Here is a 19,421-nt window from a genome sequence, read left to right on the forward strand (position 1 = left end):
ATAACCTGAGATTATACATATAAATCTTCAAAATTCAGAGACATAAACTTCAGTGGGAATGTGGCCGAAATGGACGGCGCCAAGTTGATTTGATGCTACACCTCAGGGAAGGCATGCACCAAAGCGACTTCGAGCCATCCCTTTCGATGGAGACAGTTAACTCAATCGGGAAATTGTGGCCCAGTACTTGTAATACTGTCCTATTTCTGGCCTGTCTAGAGGGACATTTTTGCTCCCCGTAGCGTATTACGGGCTTCGGGATTATTGCTTTTGTTCAGCAGCTGGTCAGATGCCAGCATTAATGAAAGACAGGGTTTTTTCATTGACTTGGAAGACTGTATCCATCATGAATTCATCATTTATTGGGCAAGAACAGCGGGCGACATCGTCTCTTTGTGTCCGTGCACACACTGCTCACGCACGCACGCACTCACTCACTCACTTTGGAATCCGTCCACCTGACGAGGGCGCTCACGAGCAAATGTTTTGAGCTCACTCATTATCATCATTTGGAGAATGCACTTCCCACCCACGCCCTTTGACCCTTGTCATTGGAAGTGGCGTAGACGGGCGTTAGGAAATAGTAGTGACTCGCCTGCCCCCTACCGTCCGCCCCCGGCAGCCTATAGGACACCACAGCACCCGTTGCACTGCCACCCTCGTAGTACTGGTGCTTGTCTTGCGTGGGTGCCCTGCCCACCGCGTAATAGTACTCGTCCTGTGGGCTCCCTATCGCCCCATAATAAACGTCTTCCGCTGGTCTGGCTGTTGTGGAGCTAATGTCGCCTCTCAAATCTCCCTCCAGAGCATAATATTGTTGGTGCTGTTGTTGGGGCGGTCTGGCTGTTGTCGAGCGAATTCCACTCCTCAAATCTCCATCCAGCGCATAATATTGTTGTTGCTGTTGTTGGGGCGGTCTGGCTGTTGTCGAGCTAATGCCGCCTCTCAAATCTCCCTCCAGCGCATAATATTGTTGTTGCAGTTTTTGGGGTGGTCTGGCTGTTGTGGAGCTAATGCCGCCTCTCAAATCTCCCTCCAGAGCATAGTATTGTTGGTGCTGTTGTTGGGGCGGCCTGGCTGTTGTCGAGCGAATTCCACTCCTCAAATCTCCATCCAGCGCATAATATTGTTGTTTTTGTTGGGAAGGTCTGGCTGTTGTGGAGCTAATGCCGCCTCTCAAATCTCCCTCCAGCGCATAATAGTGTTGTTGGGGCGGTCTGGCTGTTGTGGAGCCAATTCCACCCCTCAGATCTCCCTCCAGCGCATAATATTGTTGTTGGGGTGGTGTGGCTGTAGTGATGCCGCTCGTGATCGCCCCATCGTAGTGGTCGTCTGCAAGTGGTCTAATCCAAGCGGCGGCTCCCCCCCGCGGCCGGTAGTAGCCGTCGTCTTGGGGTGGTCTGGCAGTTGTGCTGATTCCGCCCCTCAGATCTCCCTCCAGCGCATAATACTGTTGTCGTAGTGGTGGTCTGGACGTTCTAATGCCGCCTCTCAAATCTGCGCCCCCCGGCGCATAATAGTGTTGCTGGGCTGGCCTGGCTGTTGTCGTGCTAATGCCGAATCTCAAAACACCCTCCAACGCATAATAGTGTTGTTGTCGTGGTGGTGGTCTTCCTGTTGCGTTGACGATGCCACTTCTCAGAGCTGCGCCCGGCCGGTGGTAATGGCCTCCGCTCTTGATCGCCCCCTCGTAATACTGTTGTTGAAGCGGTGGTGCGAGCGTGCTCGTGACAATCTTCCCCGATCTCAAGTCCCCGTAGTGGTGGTCTCGGTCTGGGCTGGACGCAACTTGCCAGTGGCCATTCTTCTCGCTCTCCGGCTTCGCGTCTCGCCACAGTTGGCGCCCTCTATCGTGCTGCGGCGGGGCGGAGAAGGCGCCGAGGCGAGAGGCCGTCGCGCCCTGACCCCGGGCCTCGAAGTACTCTTGGTAGAGGGCCGTGGGCCCCTTGGCGTCTTCTTCCGCGAACACGTAAACGACCCGCAACGGAGTCGGCCCGCGCGCCACCTCGTTGGACGGCGGCAGGTAGCTGGGCCCCGGCGTGCTCGTCGTCGTGGTGCTTGGCCGTGGTGTCGTGGTGCTTGGTCGTGGTGTTGTGGTGGTGGTGTTGGGTTTTGTGGTGCGTAGGGGGGCGAAGAGGTGGGGCGGTGGTGGAAGGACTATTCCGGGGACGAGTGGCCCCGGCCCCACGGCCCCCCTCTCCTTGGCCCCGCCCCCTTCGTACTTGAAGTCGTAGGGGGGCGGGTAGTAGAGCGAGGGGTCGTCTTCGTCGTCTGGGTTGTTTGGGGGGGGCGGGGGCAGGGGGGGCAGGGCGCCCCCGATGATCCTGGGCGGCTCTCCGTCGCGCAACTGCACGGGGAATGGCGGGGGCACTTTGGGCCGCTGAGGGATCTTGATGGGCCTGGGTGGGGCCTTGAAGTCGTCGATGGGGGCCCACTTGGCCCCCCCGCCCCTTGACCCCTTGAAACCGCCGCCCCTCAACACGAGCAGGTGGTCCTCGGCCAGCCAGATCTCCTCTGCCGATAGGCCTCCCAGTGACTCCTCCGTGTCGGTCGGCACCTCCGCGTTGCTCGCGTAGCTCAGGACGCCAGGGGCGGCCTTGGTCTTGCCCTGGCGGCGGCCCTGCAGATCCTGGATGAGGCCGTACTTGCCCTCGGCCACCTGCTGCGCCAGCGACTTCTTCTCCTCGGCTGACGACGACTGGTGCTTGCCCTCTCCGGCCCCCGATAGCGAGAGATCGCCATCGGCCCACAGGAACAGCGAGAGGAGGATCAGCAGGTGCGTTGCGTCCATCGGAAACTGCGAAAGGAGAGCGTGCAGTCAGTGGATGTGTCAGTGCAGGCCACATGGGAGCTACTTCTCAGTTGTGCTCGCAATGTCAGGACAACTGGCAAGCTGAATACGTTTTTACATAGTTGAAATGTTAGGCTAGGCAACCCATGTTTTTTTATCGAAAAAGGTCGACTCAATTTTACCCGGGCCATCTTGTCCCGTGTCGTTTTGTGTGATGAGGTAGAATGAGTAGGTTAGTGTCCCCTCCCTCCTTCGAATGAACCAGTCTCAAGCCCATCCCTTGCTTTGTACATGAATTGGATGTCTAGTTTGTTTGCCATGAGTAAAGGCTTCGCGTTATCAGTGTGTTGGTGGCGCACTAGTATTTAAAGCGGAAAACAAGACTTCTCATCGAAGGAAAGTTTTAATTCACCAAATGTGTTATGCAATACATGTGTCCCAGGTCGTTGCGTTTCAAAAGTCCCCCAGAAAGTTCACCTCGTAAACAATTCCTCGCTACGTAAAATATGACGTCAGACCTGCGGATGCTAGAGTATTGCAATTCCGATCTTTTTGTCGTGAGCTTAAATATGACATTTAATTTACAAATGAATGGGGGTTCCTCAATTTTTATAACTTTTGCACATTAGGCTGTTTTCCAATTTCTCAGTTATCCTTTCATTATGTTAACCACATTTAAAAATTTTCGCAAGGAAATGGTTTCCATTGGAAACATATGCAATGCCTCCCAAATCTCCCTGGAAGCTTTCGCGCCGTGTGGGTGCCGTGCGACCGCTCCACCGTCATCAGCAATGATCGTGACGTTACTTGCCGGGCGGTCCGCATTACGGGGCCGCTCGATTTTTGACGGAGCACTTAAAAGGAGCTGCTGCTCGATTACCTCCAAGGGTTTCCCACACCCTCACTACGCACTCGTACTTCTGTACGAACTCTAAACTGGAAACAAATCTGATAGACATTTGGTGGTCGTGGGAGGAGACGGCGACAGAGCGAGGCGCTTTGGCGCAATCCGTAAGATATCCACGAGTAGAATGTGATAAGTGCGTCCGCATTCGCCTCTGTCTTTTCTCTACGTGAGTTTAAGAGAGGAGCTGTTTGCAGGGGAAGCTTCCAGTTACGATATTTTTACGTTCAGTCCTGAGATTTGCTGATGTGCATATGCATTAAGCAATCCTAAGTCCGTGAAAACTAATTTTTTAGTCTACAAACAAAGTTCATGGGAATTATGTTAATTAATACCGGGAAAGATCTTTAAGATGTCGCTATGAATTTTGTGAAATGTTAGTAATTGCGCAATGATCCAGCAGTGTCTTATAAGTAATAATGTTTTGGTGTAATTTAGTGAAGCGATTGTTTGGGACTCCCTCTCCCTGCAATGCTGTGGCGACGAAGCTTTCGCTGCTTAAAAACGTCAAGGAATCAGCCGTGGTAATTATGCCACAATTCGCGTTGGTGAATGCGATAGCTGCCATCGCTTTTCTCCGTGGCATCCCAGCCGCCATAAATGGAAAATTTACCTGAATTTGCATGAATTGCACCTAAATGGATCTCTGAACGTAATGAGTAGTCTGTTTCAGGAAACATTTTAGATTGCAGGAATTAGGCAAGCAAAGGAATTAGGCAAAGCGTAAACCTAACCATCCACCTACATCATCTGCCTACATGCCATATATGTAGGCACTGCCCATTTTACGTTCATACCATTCTGTAAATATGTAAATTTGCTCACAATATTTACCTCTTGCGCGAATAATGTGTATTTTTTAAATTTCCGAAAGCGAAGTAAAGGGAATGTGGGGAGGAAGGGAAAGACGATTCTCCTCGGTTGACGTTTTTTGAAGCTTATCACATTGAATTTTCGAGTTTCCTTTCCAAGTGGCCACTCGTGTCGATAGCAGCGGACGTGGAAAGTGGGCTGGGATTGTGTGTAGGCTGGAAATCAGGTCAGCCGAGATGGATCCGTGATTATCGTCTTCTTAGTGAAAGTGAGGCAATTGAGGTGGTGCGATTCCTTCCTTCGCGTACCTGCGCTTCGCCTTCGATTCGCTTTCCTCCTTTACGTGCAATTGCCCATGTGCTCCTCTCTCTTCTCTCCCTCGTCTCTTCGCCCGCTTATCCCCGCTCAATATCACCTTAACACTGTTTTCGTGGCGAATTCGGTCCGTGCGCTTTCTTCGCCTCTGCTTCGCGGTCCGCGCTTCGATGCCCCTCCAATCCAGTGGCCGCTGCGCTTTCGCAACATTAGCCGACTTTCCGCCGCCCAAACGTCCCTCGAAAGGCGGCGGTGTCGGCGTGCCTTATGGGCGAGGAGGAGTGGCAGCATTGCGGAGGAGAGAGACATGCAATCACTGGTTGTGCCCCCTTCCAAACGTAATTTGCCCCTTTTAGAAATCGTCTCTCCTTGCGGAAGTTAACTGCTATCTCCTTAGTAAAACATAATTTTGCACTTCACACCTTCGTTAACGTTAACCGACCTGGCCGCTCAGTGCAATTTTCTATCGGTTTCATTGAAAGTAACACTGAGCTAACGATACCCGAATCTGTTAAAACTGAAATTAGCGTAAAATTGTGCTTTCTTATATATATACGCTTCGTCTTCAAGTGCTGGCAACCGTCATCCAGAAGTGAAATAACGTTGGGCGGGTAGGAATGCAGCCTTGGTCCGCTGTTGTGAAGTCGGCTTAATGTCGCAGGTTGCGCACGGAATCAACACTCATGCTGTGAATTTTATAAATTTGCTGTCAAAATAAGTATGCTAACACTTTTAACTGGGTTATGATAATACCTTATCATTGAAATACTTCATGAGGTACACATGGTCGTAATTGAGGGATTTATTACTCGACTGCAATCGCTGTACCACCTACGTTTCTTTTTTATTTGAAGGCTGCAATGTTTCCTGCTTATTGAAGTGCTAGTCTGTGGTTTAAATTCAAAATTTGTAGTGGGTGCTATGCAATGCAATAGAGCTGAAATGGATGACCTGCAGTGTTTGAAAGAATTTTCGCTACCACAACGTGTGTCTGGTGAATGCGATTCTCTATCGCGGGTTTCTTCATACATACGTACGTCTGCGCTTATATTAATTGAGGGGGTGAGAAGCTAAGGGGCGAAAGTGATTTTTGGGAGTGAGTTAGAGAAATCAGGTAAAGAAAGCGAGCGAGATCAACTAGATATTTAGTAGTGCATTTGGTTTTGAACAGCTCGTAGAGGGCGACCTCTAAAATGCGACTTGATCGATTACTATGGGGAGTCCTTCCTCGCGTTCTAGAGGACAAATTCTTGATTAAAGCGCACTAATTTGTTCGTTCGCCTCGATCGACCACATACTTATATGGTGTTCTATCTAATGGGCGCGGTTGATTCCTGGTCCAGAAAACGCACGGAAAGCCCAAATACATGCCTGCTCCAAGTCCTTCAGCTCAAGGGGGGTGGTAGACGGGGGGAGGGAGGCTAATATTCCCACTTTATAGCATTGGTCATACAGAGCTTTGTGGTAGGAAGCATGAACGGCGACTGGAAGGGAAGCAGAAATAGAAGAAACGCTATTGCACGAAGAGCGATGCCCGTTCATTCGGATGCACAGGGGAGTGGTGGATAAGCCGATATAAAAAGCCGGTCATCAGACACCACCAATCCCCGTCCACCATTTTTCCTCCGCTACAACTACGAAAGTCTTCAGTTATATTTTTCGTGTGAGTGTTTCCTTTTTTTGTGTCTATGTTTAGTGTCTGTGATTTGAACCTCATATTATGTGCTACGTTGCATCCCATTTCTACAAAACATTGAATATATATATATATATATATATATATATATATATATATATATATATATTATTATGAGTCTTCTACCTAACTCCGAGGAAGGTGGTAATGCCACCGAAAATTTAGTTATTTAGTGAGTTTGAGTTTCTATTCTTTATTGTGTGTTCTGTTACTGCCCATCCTAGGGTTTTTTATGATATTTACCTCGCCGAGGAACATTTCGAAGTGTATATATATATTATATATATATATTATATATTTATATATATATATATTCCACCTACCACAGCACCGTTGTCCTCGTCCTTTTTCTATTCCATGTTCCTATCCCTTTCTTTCCTTACCTCTGAATTTATATGTATGTTTGCGCTTAAGGCGCCGTGTGAATGAATGAAGTATAAAGGGGAGAGGGGGGGAAAGGGAGGGTAGGGTTTGTTTTGGCTTTTAATGGGCGATGTTTAGCCCGGGCGTTTCAAACGCCCTTTCAACCCAGATGTGGGCCATCTCCCTAGTCCTCACCTCGATGATAGTTGCCCTCTCTGGCAAAAATTCAATGAAGGTTAGGGAAAAACATTGGTCGAAGGTACTGTTGTGTGAGGAAGTGTGAATGGGGATGGGTTCATGAAAGGGGGGAGTTTTGCAGGAGTGCCTGTGGTTATTCATTCGGATGGATATGGGTGTGGTACATTCTCCTATGTAGTACGAGGGGCAAAAATTACAAAATAGCCTGTATACAACGTTGAAGGAAGTGCAAGACGGTGTGGAGGAGGATCTATTGATGACAGGTGAAGTGGTGGGGCGTAGAAGGGGGCAGCATTTGCAACGGAGGCGGTTGCATGGAGTCAGGGAGGAAGGTGGGGGCAGTGCGTGCCGTAGGAGGGGGCGGGTGGATTTTAAAATATTACCTAAGTTAGGTGCTATTCTGTAGGCAATGGAGGGGCAGGATGGAAGAAGAGCAGCCGTGATTTTGTTTTTGCTGATGATAGGGTACAGATCTTTTAATATTTTTTAAATTTTTTGAGTGCCCGGGAAGAATGTGGTGGTGAGATTAAGTTTCCTGGTTTGTTCTTTCTTGGTGCGTGGGGTGTACTGTTCGGAGGGAGAGAGTATTTTCTTTTTAAGCAGGGGTTCTGGATACTCTCGTTTGAGGAGAGCATGATGGAGGTTCTGTGTGGCTCTTTGAAGAGATAGTGAATTGTTGCAGATGCGATGGGCACGGACTGATAGGGAGTAGGGTATTGCGTGTTTGGTGTGAGGTGGATGGCAACTGGTGTAGTGCAGGTATTGTTCATGGTTGGTGGGTTTTTTGTAGATGGAGGTGCTGAAGGTACTGTTTTCAAGGCGGATGTTTATGTCAAGGAAGGTAAGGGAGGAAGCAGAAATTGATGAAGTGAAAGAAACGGATGAGGTGGAGTTGAGAGATGCAATGAATGTGTCTAGCGAATCACGCCCATGGGCCCATCGTAAAAAAATATCGTCGATGAAGCGGACCCACAGGAGAGGCTTAAGGGTTTGGGAATTTAAAAAAGAGTTTTCCAGGTGACCCATGTAGAGTTTTGCGTAGGCTGGGGCCATTCTGGTTCCCATCGGGACTCCTCGCTTCTGTCGGTAGATGGTGTCGTTGAAGGCGTTTTTAATATATATACACACGTTTGAAATCAATGCATCGCTCTCGCTCTCCTTTACCCTCGGTGCGGGCATTTTTGGAGACCGATTGCCTGCAACAAAAATAATCCGTGTGGGGGGGTGGTGTCTTCTATAGCATTTGTCATATGCCATCACCACCCCTTATTCCAATCAAAGCGTCAAGTCTGCTCGAACGCTCTTGCTTCCATCCACGTGTCTCTTGCCATCTTAAGTTGGCCCTTGGGCTTTCTACCAATTTATGCTATGCTTACTTCACTCGGGGTCACATTGCCTATATGCCAGCGTGGGTTGTGGACTACGCGAATTGATTTTAATTAATCATAACTTATATATTTTTCACGTGCATATTGACAATCTGACTTTGCGTGAAAGGGAAATTGGTTTGAAGCTCATCGGTATGACCTAAACTGTTTTTGTTCATCTTAGCAGCGTAAAAAAATTCTTGACTTTGAAATTACCAGAAAATACACTGGGAGAAATAATTTATCCGACCAACTGCCACAATCAGCTAGTTCACCTTTTTACTATTGGCGGTTGCGGTCGAGTGTTACAAATGAAGGGATTCTTCCGTTTCTCGCCTGCTATTCGCAACGAAACATCGACGGGCTTTCAACGCTTTCGCTTTCAAGTTGATGACGTCGATGACTCTTCCGACCGCTTCTCCCCGCCCCGCGCGCATTTTTCACGTGCCTTATTTGTTTGTCAATTGCACATTAATGAGCAATTCTTTCCCTCCGATATCTCCGTTAGGTCCCTCCGAACGACATATTCACCAGAATTTTAATGATACCACCATCTCATGAAATATGGGTGGCATCCTTTTTCGTTCATTTTTAAATTCTTAGAAAACGGCTGATCAATGAAGAGGACTAAATTTTTGAATGAGTTGCCTTTGCCACCCATCTGCCGAATGCTTTCATTAAATTGCGACTTGGGGTGCGAGTGAAGGATTAGTATGCAGCTATGTGATTTGATTTATTTCTTTTACGTGGGCCAGATGAGGCCACAAACCGGCCCCCTGTTCCTCTGGATCAGGGCTGTCTTTACAAGATTATAAATACGGAAATGAAGGAATACGGTCATCAGTAAAAAAATTAATATGATGGTAGATAATTTATATTATTATGTAGTTAGGCCACATTGTATTTTTTTGCCAGCTGTCGGATCACCTTGGTCCTTGACCAGTCGCGCCTCTGGTCATCCGTCAGGGCTTTAAATGAGCGGGCAAAGGTGCATGTAATAAATGATCCCGCCATACGCGAGGTCCTATGGATTGGGACCAGAGATTTGTTTCCTCCATGTCGCGTGTTCCACGTGTGGAAATCGCTGAGCAGAGCCATGAAGGGGAGGATGAAGTATGGAACACGGTGCTTCCAAATGTGTACATGTACAGTATGTATAATAGTATGGGCAAAATTATATTCGCAGCGCTGTAGTGCACGTTTCGCGAGGCATTTCTTTGATTAAAATCCGACTGCTAAATAAGAGATACTGGCGTTCTTCAAGGTCATCAACACGCGGATTATGTTAAAATTTCAAGTGAAAATCTTATCATGTAGTAATCTTGTTAATTTCAGAACCATCGAACCTATAATGAAAAGCGTTAGACCGTTAATCGTTCACAACATTGTATTATCGTTAGCGCCCGATATATCCGGTATTAGCTCAAAGGATATTGGGCGGGACAAACGTTATTAAGGTAGTTGGGAGTGCCTCGGTAAAAGTAACAAGAATTTAATGAAACTGTGGTCAGATATTCTTTGGAAGACTCACTTTCAATGATGCAAAGAAAAAGGAATTCCTACTCGGCGTTTTTGAGATATTTGAGACTTGCGGTTTTTTCGAGCTATCGAAGCCGTTTGTAACAAGACCTTGTAGAGACGGCACTCAGTAGAAGCAAACTTTTGTGACAAATGTTAATATACATAGGAAAATATAAGTTCATGATATTTGCGAAAAACTGCCTGAAATTGGCGAGGTGACCACCGTAATTCTGGTGCCAAGATCGCAATACGAAAACCACTACACCGACTTCGCCAAAATTACGGAAATATATCTAGTTTCCCGGCTGTCACATGCATCTCACATATCTTTTATTTGTAAATAAATATATTTATTTAGGATTGACCACTTAGATTGCAAATATATAGTCAAAAGTTTCGTCAACACGTCAGAGTGCCAAAGTTCGAACCAGTTTCGAAACTAGTCAAGGCGACTACTGTCAATACTTCTTTAAAATAATTTTTTTCCGTTTGCATTGTGCTAAGATTCAAAAATGCCATCTCATTTCATTTCTAATTTTATTTTATTTTTTTATTTTTTGCTACTCTTTTGCGGTTATGGTAGATAGCACGAGTACATGATTTGACTTCAGTCGATGTCGCTCTCACCAAGTGCCTTAAATATCATCTAGGAAAGAAAATCATCGTTGAGTTACGCTGCAATCAAAGTTTATGGTCGTCTTTGATGAGAGGTTATTTCCTACAAAAGGTATTGTCATTCCCCGCGTATGAGACGAATTCATTGAAGAAGTGTATATTCACCTAAGTGTCTTCGGTTGGTAAGTATGCATCTTTTTTTTACTAACAATATATTGAAGTGCAGGAATAGTTGTCGGGTTTTCCACAGGGTGTAGATTTGGGTCACAGGTCCCAAAGTTTTGATGGCTGAGTCCGCCGTCGTCAATTCCACCCCCTGAAGACGATCGCGGACGTAATTATCGAAACATTGGGACCTGTGACCCAAATCTACACCCTGTGGAAAACCTGACAACTATTCCTGCAGAGTATACGCCGGGAAAAGCTCTAATTCTGTTATATATTAAACATTCAATACATGAGCGAAGAACAATTTATGATTTGATCAATGTCGTCGGAATAGTTTCCATTTTAAGTAAACGTTGTTTGCGGAATGCGTCTGTCACCGTCACATTTTTGTGGTTGGCGCCGCGGGAAGTGGTCTGGATATTAATGTTGTATTTAACTGTTTCAATTGTTGAATGGTGTCGATGAAATGTGACAAAATTTGCTAATCGAAACAAAAGCAAGTAAAACAATAGCATATAATGAAATGATAAACTAAAAAAGAAAAAAAAATGATGCAAATGAATCGATTACCCGGATGACTGCACCGTCCTCTCACAGCTCGAGCAAATGTATTTAAATGTGAAGTGGCTGGTGAACGCGATCAGTAATGTATGCCAGAGTCATTGGGAAACACTTTCTCATTTCAGCTTGGTTGAGAGATTTTTAACACGGGCTATTATATTGTTGTGTAGCACGTGCCTTGATGCAGTCTCTGAGTAAAAAGACGTTTCGGCGACGAAGTTGAGGGGAAACTCCCGTTTCACTGCGTCCGTCCGTCCGTCGGGGTCATCGCCGTTGTGCTCGCGTGTGTGTGTGTGGGCGGGTGAGTGAAGGTGAGCGCGAGTGGCGGCGGCGTTGTTTCCTCCTTTCGTGTCATCCATCGCCTCTTATTATCCATGAATTATGATCGAGCCGATGGATTGGCGAATCAATGTGAAGTGTAGCTTCGGAAAAATGGCCGGCGTTGCTGCCTTAGCGCCCATGCGCCTATTGTTGTAATAATCGAATTTTTGGGAGTCTATTTGTTATCTTTTGTCGTTACCATTTGACTCAGAAACTTTTCAATGAGTTTTAGGTGTTAATTTCTATTTGTACGATTTTTATCGAATTTATTCATTAGCCTTAATTACAAAATGTGTAAAAAATCACGAAATTGCCGTTATATATTTCATTTCGGAATCGCTTTACTCGTTCGAATGAGGATCTCTTTCTTATTGTTAGTGCGATTGACTGACCGGAGCTCCCTCCATCGGTGTCGTCCCATCTCCCCGCTTCCAATACTTTCCCTCCCTTCCTCTACCCTAGTCCGACGAAATGAAGCCCGCCTCTACAAATTCTTATGCAGCCAACCCACTCCCGCCGTCTTTTTTAATTACTAATTCTCAATGTCGGCTGTAGAAAAAAATCGCGATAACCTATCTGTATGGAACACTTTGTTTTAGAGTCCAGTGCTCACGCGCACGTCACTGGGCGGAGCGGATGCTTCGTGTTGAAGGGGTTTGAATCATCCGGATAATCAGCGTGAAACTTCGCGCACAATCGTATTACTTTTTTTCGCGCGCTTGGCAACCTTGTTTTGCTATTTCTAACCGTGAATCGTGGAAGAGCCTGGATGGAAAACACCGTGGATGTAATATGGAATTGAGAAGTTAACTTGGGAAAAGTAATCGATGCGGCAAATTAACAGCTAAACTCGAGTTCATTTCATTGCGTTCTGGTGTTATATTTGAGGGAGTATCTACGCTACGGCAGCCAACCGACTTTAGAACTATTTTTTCATTCGTTCTGGTTTAAATTTGTTGACAATATTTTTCTGCAAGCCGGCCTTCACTCGTAAATGCAACCTCTCTAGTTCTCGATGTATTTTTCGGTTGTGAATTGGCCTCTCTCTCTCTCTCTCTCCGCGCTCCTTCTCCTCACGTGTCTCTCTCTCGTGCAGCCGAGGGAGGTGGCGCCACGTGCGTGAGCAGCGATTTTCTATCAACGGAATGAATTTGCACGAGTTTGAGAGGGTGGGTGGGGCGGAGAACCTGTGCCTCGCCTTTCGTCGCCTTCGAAGGCTCCCCAGAAGGACAATGGCTCGGACCACGAACATCAGCGCACATCAACCGGGTTAATGTCGGTCTGCCAAAAGTCTGGGTTGAAGAAATCTGTAGTGGAAGTGGCCAGGGAAAACTTAAGAGGCGCACCGTGAAAGGTTTAAATATTAGTTGGACGCATTGGTGAGTTCGAATTGTGAGGTAGGCGGTTTTTTGTTTGCGTTCATAAAAAGAGAGGGAAAATGGAGAAGGCGAGGTCATTGGTGCGTAATTCGGCCGACATGAAGGTCGTGGGGGCAAGTTGCTAAGCAACAGGGAAGGCTGTGGAAGTGAATGCGAGAGACGGTTGCTCACGCTCTCAATTCGGGCATCCCCAAGCTTAGTTTTTTTTTTTTTTTTTGAGATTTCTGTGATTTTTAATAATGCCGGTTTTAAAGCAAGGAATGCTTGGATTTTAAATTTTGCTTTCTTTTTGAATTTCGACAGGGAAAAAAACTCCTGGAATTGATGAATAATGATTTAATTAGGTACATTGCTACATTTTTCTGCGTAGTCAAAGAGAGAGAGCACGTGCAGTGCGCTCGTGTGAAGGCGACTGCCGTTGGGACGCCCCTCCCTCTTCAACCTCCTTTTGCTCTTCTTTTAGGAACGAGGATTTCCGTACTACGTTACGGTCACTTGAAAAATCCTCATGCTCGTAGACGCTCTTTTTGGGTGGCATTTGTCTAATGATGGCCTAATGACCATTGCTACTCGAATATAATTGTCGGATTGGCAAAAACTAAAATAATGTCCATTGTGTAACATAGTTATCGTTATATCTTGTAGGACGTCACCGCAGTACTTGTTATGTTATTAGCAAGTAAATTCGGTGACTTATAAGCATATGTTTAACATACGTCATTGATTGCTCGAATTCGCAGTGCCTGAAGTAAAATGAAGTTAGTACGTGACTAAGGTCGTCTGAGACTGCTTGAAAAATCATTGATAAATTTAAGCTATTTAATATTCCCACGCAGGGTACTATTACCCTTTTCATTAGAAGCATATCATCCATTAAGCGTAACGGGGCGTGCAAATGGTTCATAAGCTTTTCCCTGTACCCGACTGCTTGCGACTTAATGAACATAAGGGGAGTAAAACTGCTCCAATTGATTATATTTTGTGTTATAAGGCCTGGATACACGGTGCAGTAGTCATTGCCAGATAGTGTTAAATGCAGGAATGATTTTGGCTCACTGGAACGGAATATGTAGGAACCAAGAAAGAAGAGTTTTTTTCTGTACCTTTCGGGTGCTTACACTGTACACTTCATTGCGTTCATAAATTTGAGCATCAGCTGTGACGGATTAGTTTACCGAAGCCTTTAGACCTGAACCACCTACGCATGTAGTCCATGAAACACGTCCAAAATCGCATTCCTCCCTTAGGGGGCCACCCCTTCGTGTGTGCGTGTGCACTGTGCAATGATGTGTCTGTTGTGGCTCACCAGATGGGGTTTTCGCCCCTTCCGCCGCTACCTGCCTGCCGTCGTCGTCCTCTTCCTCCTGCTTCCACCTCCCATGCCTCTCCCGCTTCAGTCCCACACGCACTCACTCGCCCCAGCAGATGAGACGGACAGACTGACCGACCGACGCACTCACTCACTCACTCACTCACTGACCGACCGACCTCCGTCGCCCGTCCGACCCACTGACTGACTGACTGACTCGCACGCTCTCTTGTCGTCGTCCACACAACTCTCTCTGCGGCGGTCGTTGGGGCGGGTGAGCGACTTTCGGTTTTTCCCCTCGCTGCTGGTGTTCGTGGGAAAGGGCGAGAGACTACTCTCGGGGGGGGGGGACTTGGCGTCAAGGACACCTTCCGTCCATTCCCGCGCGCCGCTCGTCATTCATTCGCCCCGTGACGTCACGACACGACGTGGGAGCCACCCCCACCTCCCCCACCCACCCTTAATTAGACGGCGGGAAATATTCCAATGGTATGGCACATTCCAACGCAGTATTATTTTTTTACTTTGTCGCACGCCTCATTCTATGTGTGATTTCAATTTTATTTTTATGGTTGTGCTTCGGAAAAACGAAAGTATTTTTATGTGGAATTTCAGGAATTTTTTCAGATAAGAAAAGAATTCGTCGCTTCCTAAAGTCTAATGGTGGCAGAGTTCCAGAAGCATTAACAAATATATAACTTCGCGCGGCTTATTCTGTGTGTCAAGTCTCAAGACATCAATGCATTATTTTAGTTGAGGGGAAAAAATAACCGGAACATCTCTAATTAAAAACATTGCCATCGACGTGTTTCTGTTGACTACGGGTAGGTACATTGTATAAAATGGCTTAAAATGTCTCATGGTTCATCAGTAACGATAGCTTGATACTATGATAGGTGATACATAGAAATTTACGGTGGTAACCGAAAATTAGAGCCCGTTACGGAGGATTACTTGAGGAGGGGAGACAATTTAAACCTTTAAAGGACGACGACTTCAAATCCCAGGCGTATCACTGCTCGGCCGGGAATTTAAATGGCCCTTGGTAACTCTCGAGGGACGAAACTCATTGTAAGCCGATTTTAAGCGAAGTGTCTTTCAGTGGTCGCTAATAAAGGGACTGCAAGGCCATAAACGAAAACATTATTGGGTGGAACCGCAGGAAGGACGATGAAGGTTAAGCACTTTATGCCCTGTAATCATGGGGTCGCAACTTTTTAAATACTGAGTTGTGGCAAAGCAAACATTTTGATGGATTTTGAAGACCATTCATTCCTTCGGGGAATAGGGTGGTTTCCTATTATTTTTTTATTGCCTAAATCTAAAGATTATAACTCCTAGAGTACGTATTTCACGCTTGTATATTTTTAAATTACAATATCTATTTTTCGTGATTAAGTGAAAAGTGCAAATTTTCAAGCGTGCGAAAACGCGACGGCTAAGTATGCATTCTGGGAAAAACTCCCTGTGACGTCGTTCTGGATCCCGCTGCCGCAAGTGAGGTGACCTTGGGGCGAGGCTTTGAGCGCTGATACGACGCAGGATGCTAGCAGGTAGCAGAGTACCCTGCTAGCTGGTAGCGCTTGGCTTAAATAAGGATTATTAAAACCTTATCAAACGAAGAAAACTTTCCGACCTTTGCCAGTTTTTATAGTAGATTGTTAAGACATGTTTCCCTGAGCCCTGTGCCTCTTGAATGCATTAGTAATCTCAGACGATGTAATACTCCTATCTACTCGTATAGAAACTAGGTCCCTGTGACGTCACTTGGAGTGGAATCGCATGGGCGTCAATCAGGCCTTTTTCAAGTATGGATAAAACTGACCATTGCCATTCGTCTAAATTGGGATTTCTAAAACAAAAAAATATGTATATTATGAATACACTAATGGTGGGTAACGAATCGCAATCAGTGCCTATCGTTTTCTTTGGTGAAGGAAACTACACAATTAGCCATATCTCACAGACGCCAACATACTACGGAAGATCAGATCATATAAGTAAAATAAGAGAGATAGACTGTAGAACAGACAGATTCAGAATGCCTTTTTTTCACGGTCAATATGAGATTATTACGGCAGCGTTACATTTCATAAATAGATTAGATGACTTGTAGTGTAGCCTTCTAACTTATGTAAAACTAAATGCATGTTTATGAATGTTATTATTATTTCTACCAGCATATGGTAGTATAATTTGTTAGTTTGCGTGGCGTTGTTTGGACCGTGTGGTGTGCATGTGGGAGTCCAATTACATGCTGCATGCTTGTGATTGATCACTCCCTGCCAAACACCCTAGAGGTGGCTCGCAGGGTATTTTGTAGATGTAGATATGCGGTAAAAACATTTGTTAATGTACGTAACGTTTTTTATGACCTAGTGGTGTACATGTGCGAATCCTATTGCATGCTGGTGATTGATCAACCCCTGCCGAACACTCTAAGTGATATCGCTTATTATTCCCTAAGTTACGAGCGAAATAAATGCTTTCCGAGTACCCTCTACATTTAACTTCATTATTGTTTCTTGAAAAGCGGGAAAGCCATTTTTCAGATGACTCTTAAACCCAGCAAAATCAGCTCTTTTAAAAATTAAAACTTCTTTAGTCATTTCTGTATAAGATCACGAATTGAAACTTTTTCAACATTCAATTACTTACATGAACTTAAACATCTTTATTTGTACTTTTAATTCTTATGCGGCAATCAACAAAGCTATTAATTGTCCTTTAAAATTTGTTTGATAAGTTCTTTTTTTAATATTTCAGCGGTATTTAGAGAAAACTTTGCAGTTACTACTCTATGGTCACTAATTCCTTCGACAGTGCTCACCTTTATTACCTAATGAGTTAAATTTGTCGCTAATATATCAAGAATACTTTCTCCTGTTAGATAAGTATGCTATTTGAAGCAATTCATTTGTTGTAAAAGCATGCAATACCACCTCGCCAATCACTTTATCTCACCCCTCACGAATGAAACAATACTTCTCCCTATCTATATAATCGTACACTGAAGTATCCGCCTATTATCAAGTTTCTTTCAGGATACTTGGATGCTATGCTGTTTATTTGGGTTTCAAAATCCAACAGTGATATTATATCTGAGTCTATAATACGAGCATACTTATATACAGTGAGTGAAAAAGTTTCGGACGATACGTGTTTGTTTCCAGCCACTATGTATTACTATTTTCTCAGTTGCACTTGTTCTTCGGGTTCAACATGAATGTAGTATTACCATTTACTGCCCCGGTAAAGTTTACATATTGAAAGAACGAAAATATGTTGCTAATGTGCTAGAAATAGAGTGCAGTAGACGAACTTCCGCGCGCGAAAAGTATACGGGCACACGGTGCACGTCGATTTACATGCGTTTATCGGAGCCCACCGGTGCACAGTAGGGCGGATCGGAAAAATTGATTTTTTTCAAATCCATCTGGCCCAATGAAAAAAAAATGTGCGACCGATCAAAAATAAGGCCTGAAAATGTTGAGACCTCTTGGTGAACCCCTGACCCTCGCTCAAATGCAATTAAGGGGGGGAGGGTCAAAATTCTAAAACTATAATATTTTATCGTCATTCCGTATAGATTTTGCCGAGTTACTGTCCTTCTAGGGCACAGTCAACATCTAACTTCAACTTGTTGCTTAAGTTGTCCGATAGCTTCTTTATATAAACGACATTGGCGAAGTAGTGCAGAGTAAGTTACGATTATTTGCAGACGACGCTGTAGTTTACAGAGAAATCCGTTCCAGCAAAGATATAGATGAACTAACGAATGCCCTTGCTGCTATCCAAGCTTCGTGCGATGCTTGGCAGTTGGAATTAAATTTGGAAAAATGCGTCGTAATGAATTTCTGGAAGAAGAATAACTCCCTACAGCGTAACTATATCATTCGGGGCACGCAGTTAAAGGCAGTTGAATCCGTGAAATATCTAGGGGTTAGACTCAATAATGATCTATCGTGGAATAAACATATTCGAGAAATAACCGGTCAAGCTAATCGTAAAATTGGTTTTGTTAAAAGAATATTAGGAAAGTGCGACGACAAAGTGAGAGAAATTAGCTACTTTTCCCTCGTTAGACCACATTTGGAATACGCTGCCAGTGTTAGTCCTTTGGCTAGCACTGCAGTAGTGGCGTCGTCGAGTATGATGTTGGTTAGGTTGACGATGCAACGGTCCTTTTCAGGGCCTTTGTCGAAAATTGGGTGCTGACGAGCGAGAAATTTTTCGTACTTCTTAATCTGCATTTCTCTGTGAGCCGTTTCCAAGGCACGTGATGACTCGTATGATAGCTTTTCAATTGTCTCCCAATCACTGGCAGTAAGAGTAGCTGCAAGTTCCAAGTGAATCCTGTAGAGTTCCTCGGATAATCGGTGAAGGTCCAGCCTGTTTTGGTAAATTCGTTCCCTCAAAGTGAATTCGTTCCCTTAGGAAGCATGACGTGGTCACAAGGTTCAATTGCGTGACCAAGATACAAAACATTGTACCTGGACCAAAAGATCGTATCCCGCAGGCACTATGCGAAGGCTTGTACACAGTGCCATGCTCCTGCGGAAAATCATATGTTGGCGAAACTTGCCGAGGAATGGCGACAAGGATGAAGGAACATGTGAGAGCTACCAATAAAAAACAACTGCACTTGTCAGCCATTGCAGGGCATGTTTGGAGTGAGGCCGGCCATAACATTGAATTCGAAAAAGCGAAGATAGTGGCAAAAGAGAGTCGCTACTGCCCAAGGCAAATCAGGGAAGCAATTGAAATTGACAAAACACAAAATATAAACAGGGACAACGGCTACCTAATCAGCAACGTTTGGAAGAGAGTTCTGACCAATCAGCGCACAGGAGGATATCGACCAGTGCTATATAAGACGGCAAAAAATTAAAACTTCTCACCTTCGACCTGAAGACGGAAGCAGGATGGCTTCCGAAACTGTAGTCAACCAAAAACGACAGACGCGGCTGGAGAACCCGGAAATTAGCAGTCAGTTGAAAAAAATATATGAAATCCGAATGTAAAATCCGAATAAAAAGTATGTTCTACTATGCGTTTATGTTTATATTTTTTGGTAAAAATGTTTTTTGGCTCAATATT

The 19,421-nt window shown here is 45.2% G+C and overlaps 2 protein-coding genes across 2 annotated transcripts in view; one reads left to right on the plus strand and one right to left on the minus strand.

Annotated features, from left to right (window-relative positions):
- LOC124161873 (N-alpha-acetyltransferase 15, NatA auxiliary subunit) overlaps positions 1–19,421 on the plus strand; it is a 215,476-nt gene that overhangs the window by 119,369 nt on the left and 76,686 nt on the right. The window lies entirely within an intron of this gene.
- LOC124161874 lies at positions 341–14,578 on the minus strand. The gene is made up of 2 exons (XM_046538106.1): positions 14,319–14,578; positions 341–2,797 (listed from the first exon to the last, which is right to left on the minus strand). Exon 2 carries the CDS (start codon positions 2,789–2,791, stop codon positions 506–508), a length of 2,286 nt encoding a protein of 761 aa, XP_046394062.1. The 5' UTR covers positions 2,792–2,797; positions 14,319–14,578; the 3' UTR covers positions 341–505.

Source organism: Ischnura elegans, chromosome 7 (genome assembly GCF_921293095.1).
Source record: "Ischnura elegans chromosome 7, ioIscEleg1.1, whole genome shotgun sequence".
NCBI lineage: Eukaryota > Metazoa > Arthropoda > Insecta > Odonata > Coenagrionidae > Ischnura > Ischnura elegans.

Bases quoted from the DNA above. Each gene is read 5' to 3' on its own strand.
- LOC124161874 (XM_046538106.1), bottom strand. From the start codon at position 2,791: ATGGACGCAACGCACCTGCTGATCCTCCTCTCGCTGTTCCTGTGGGCC.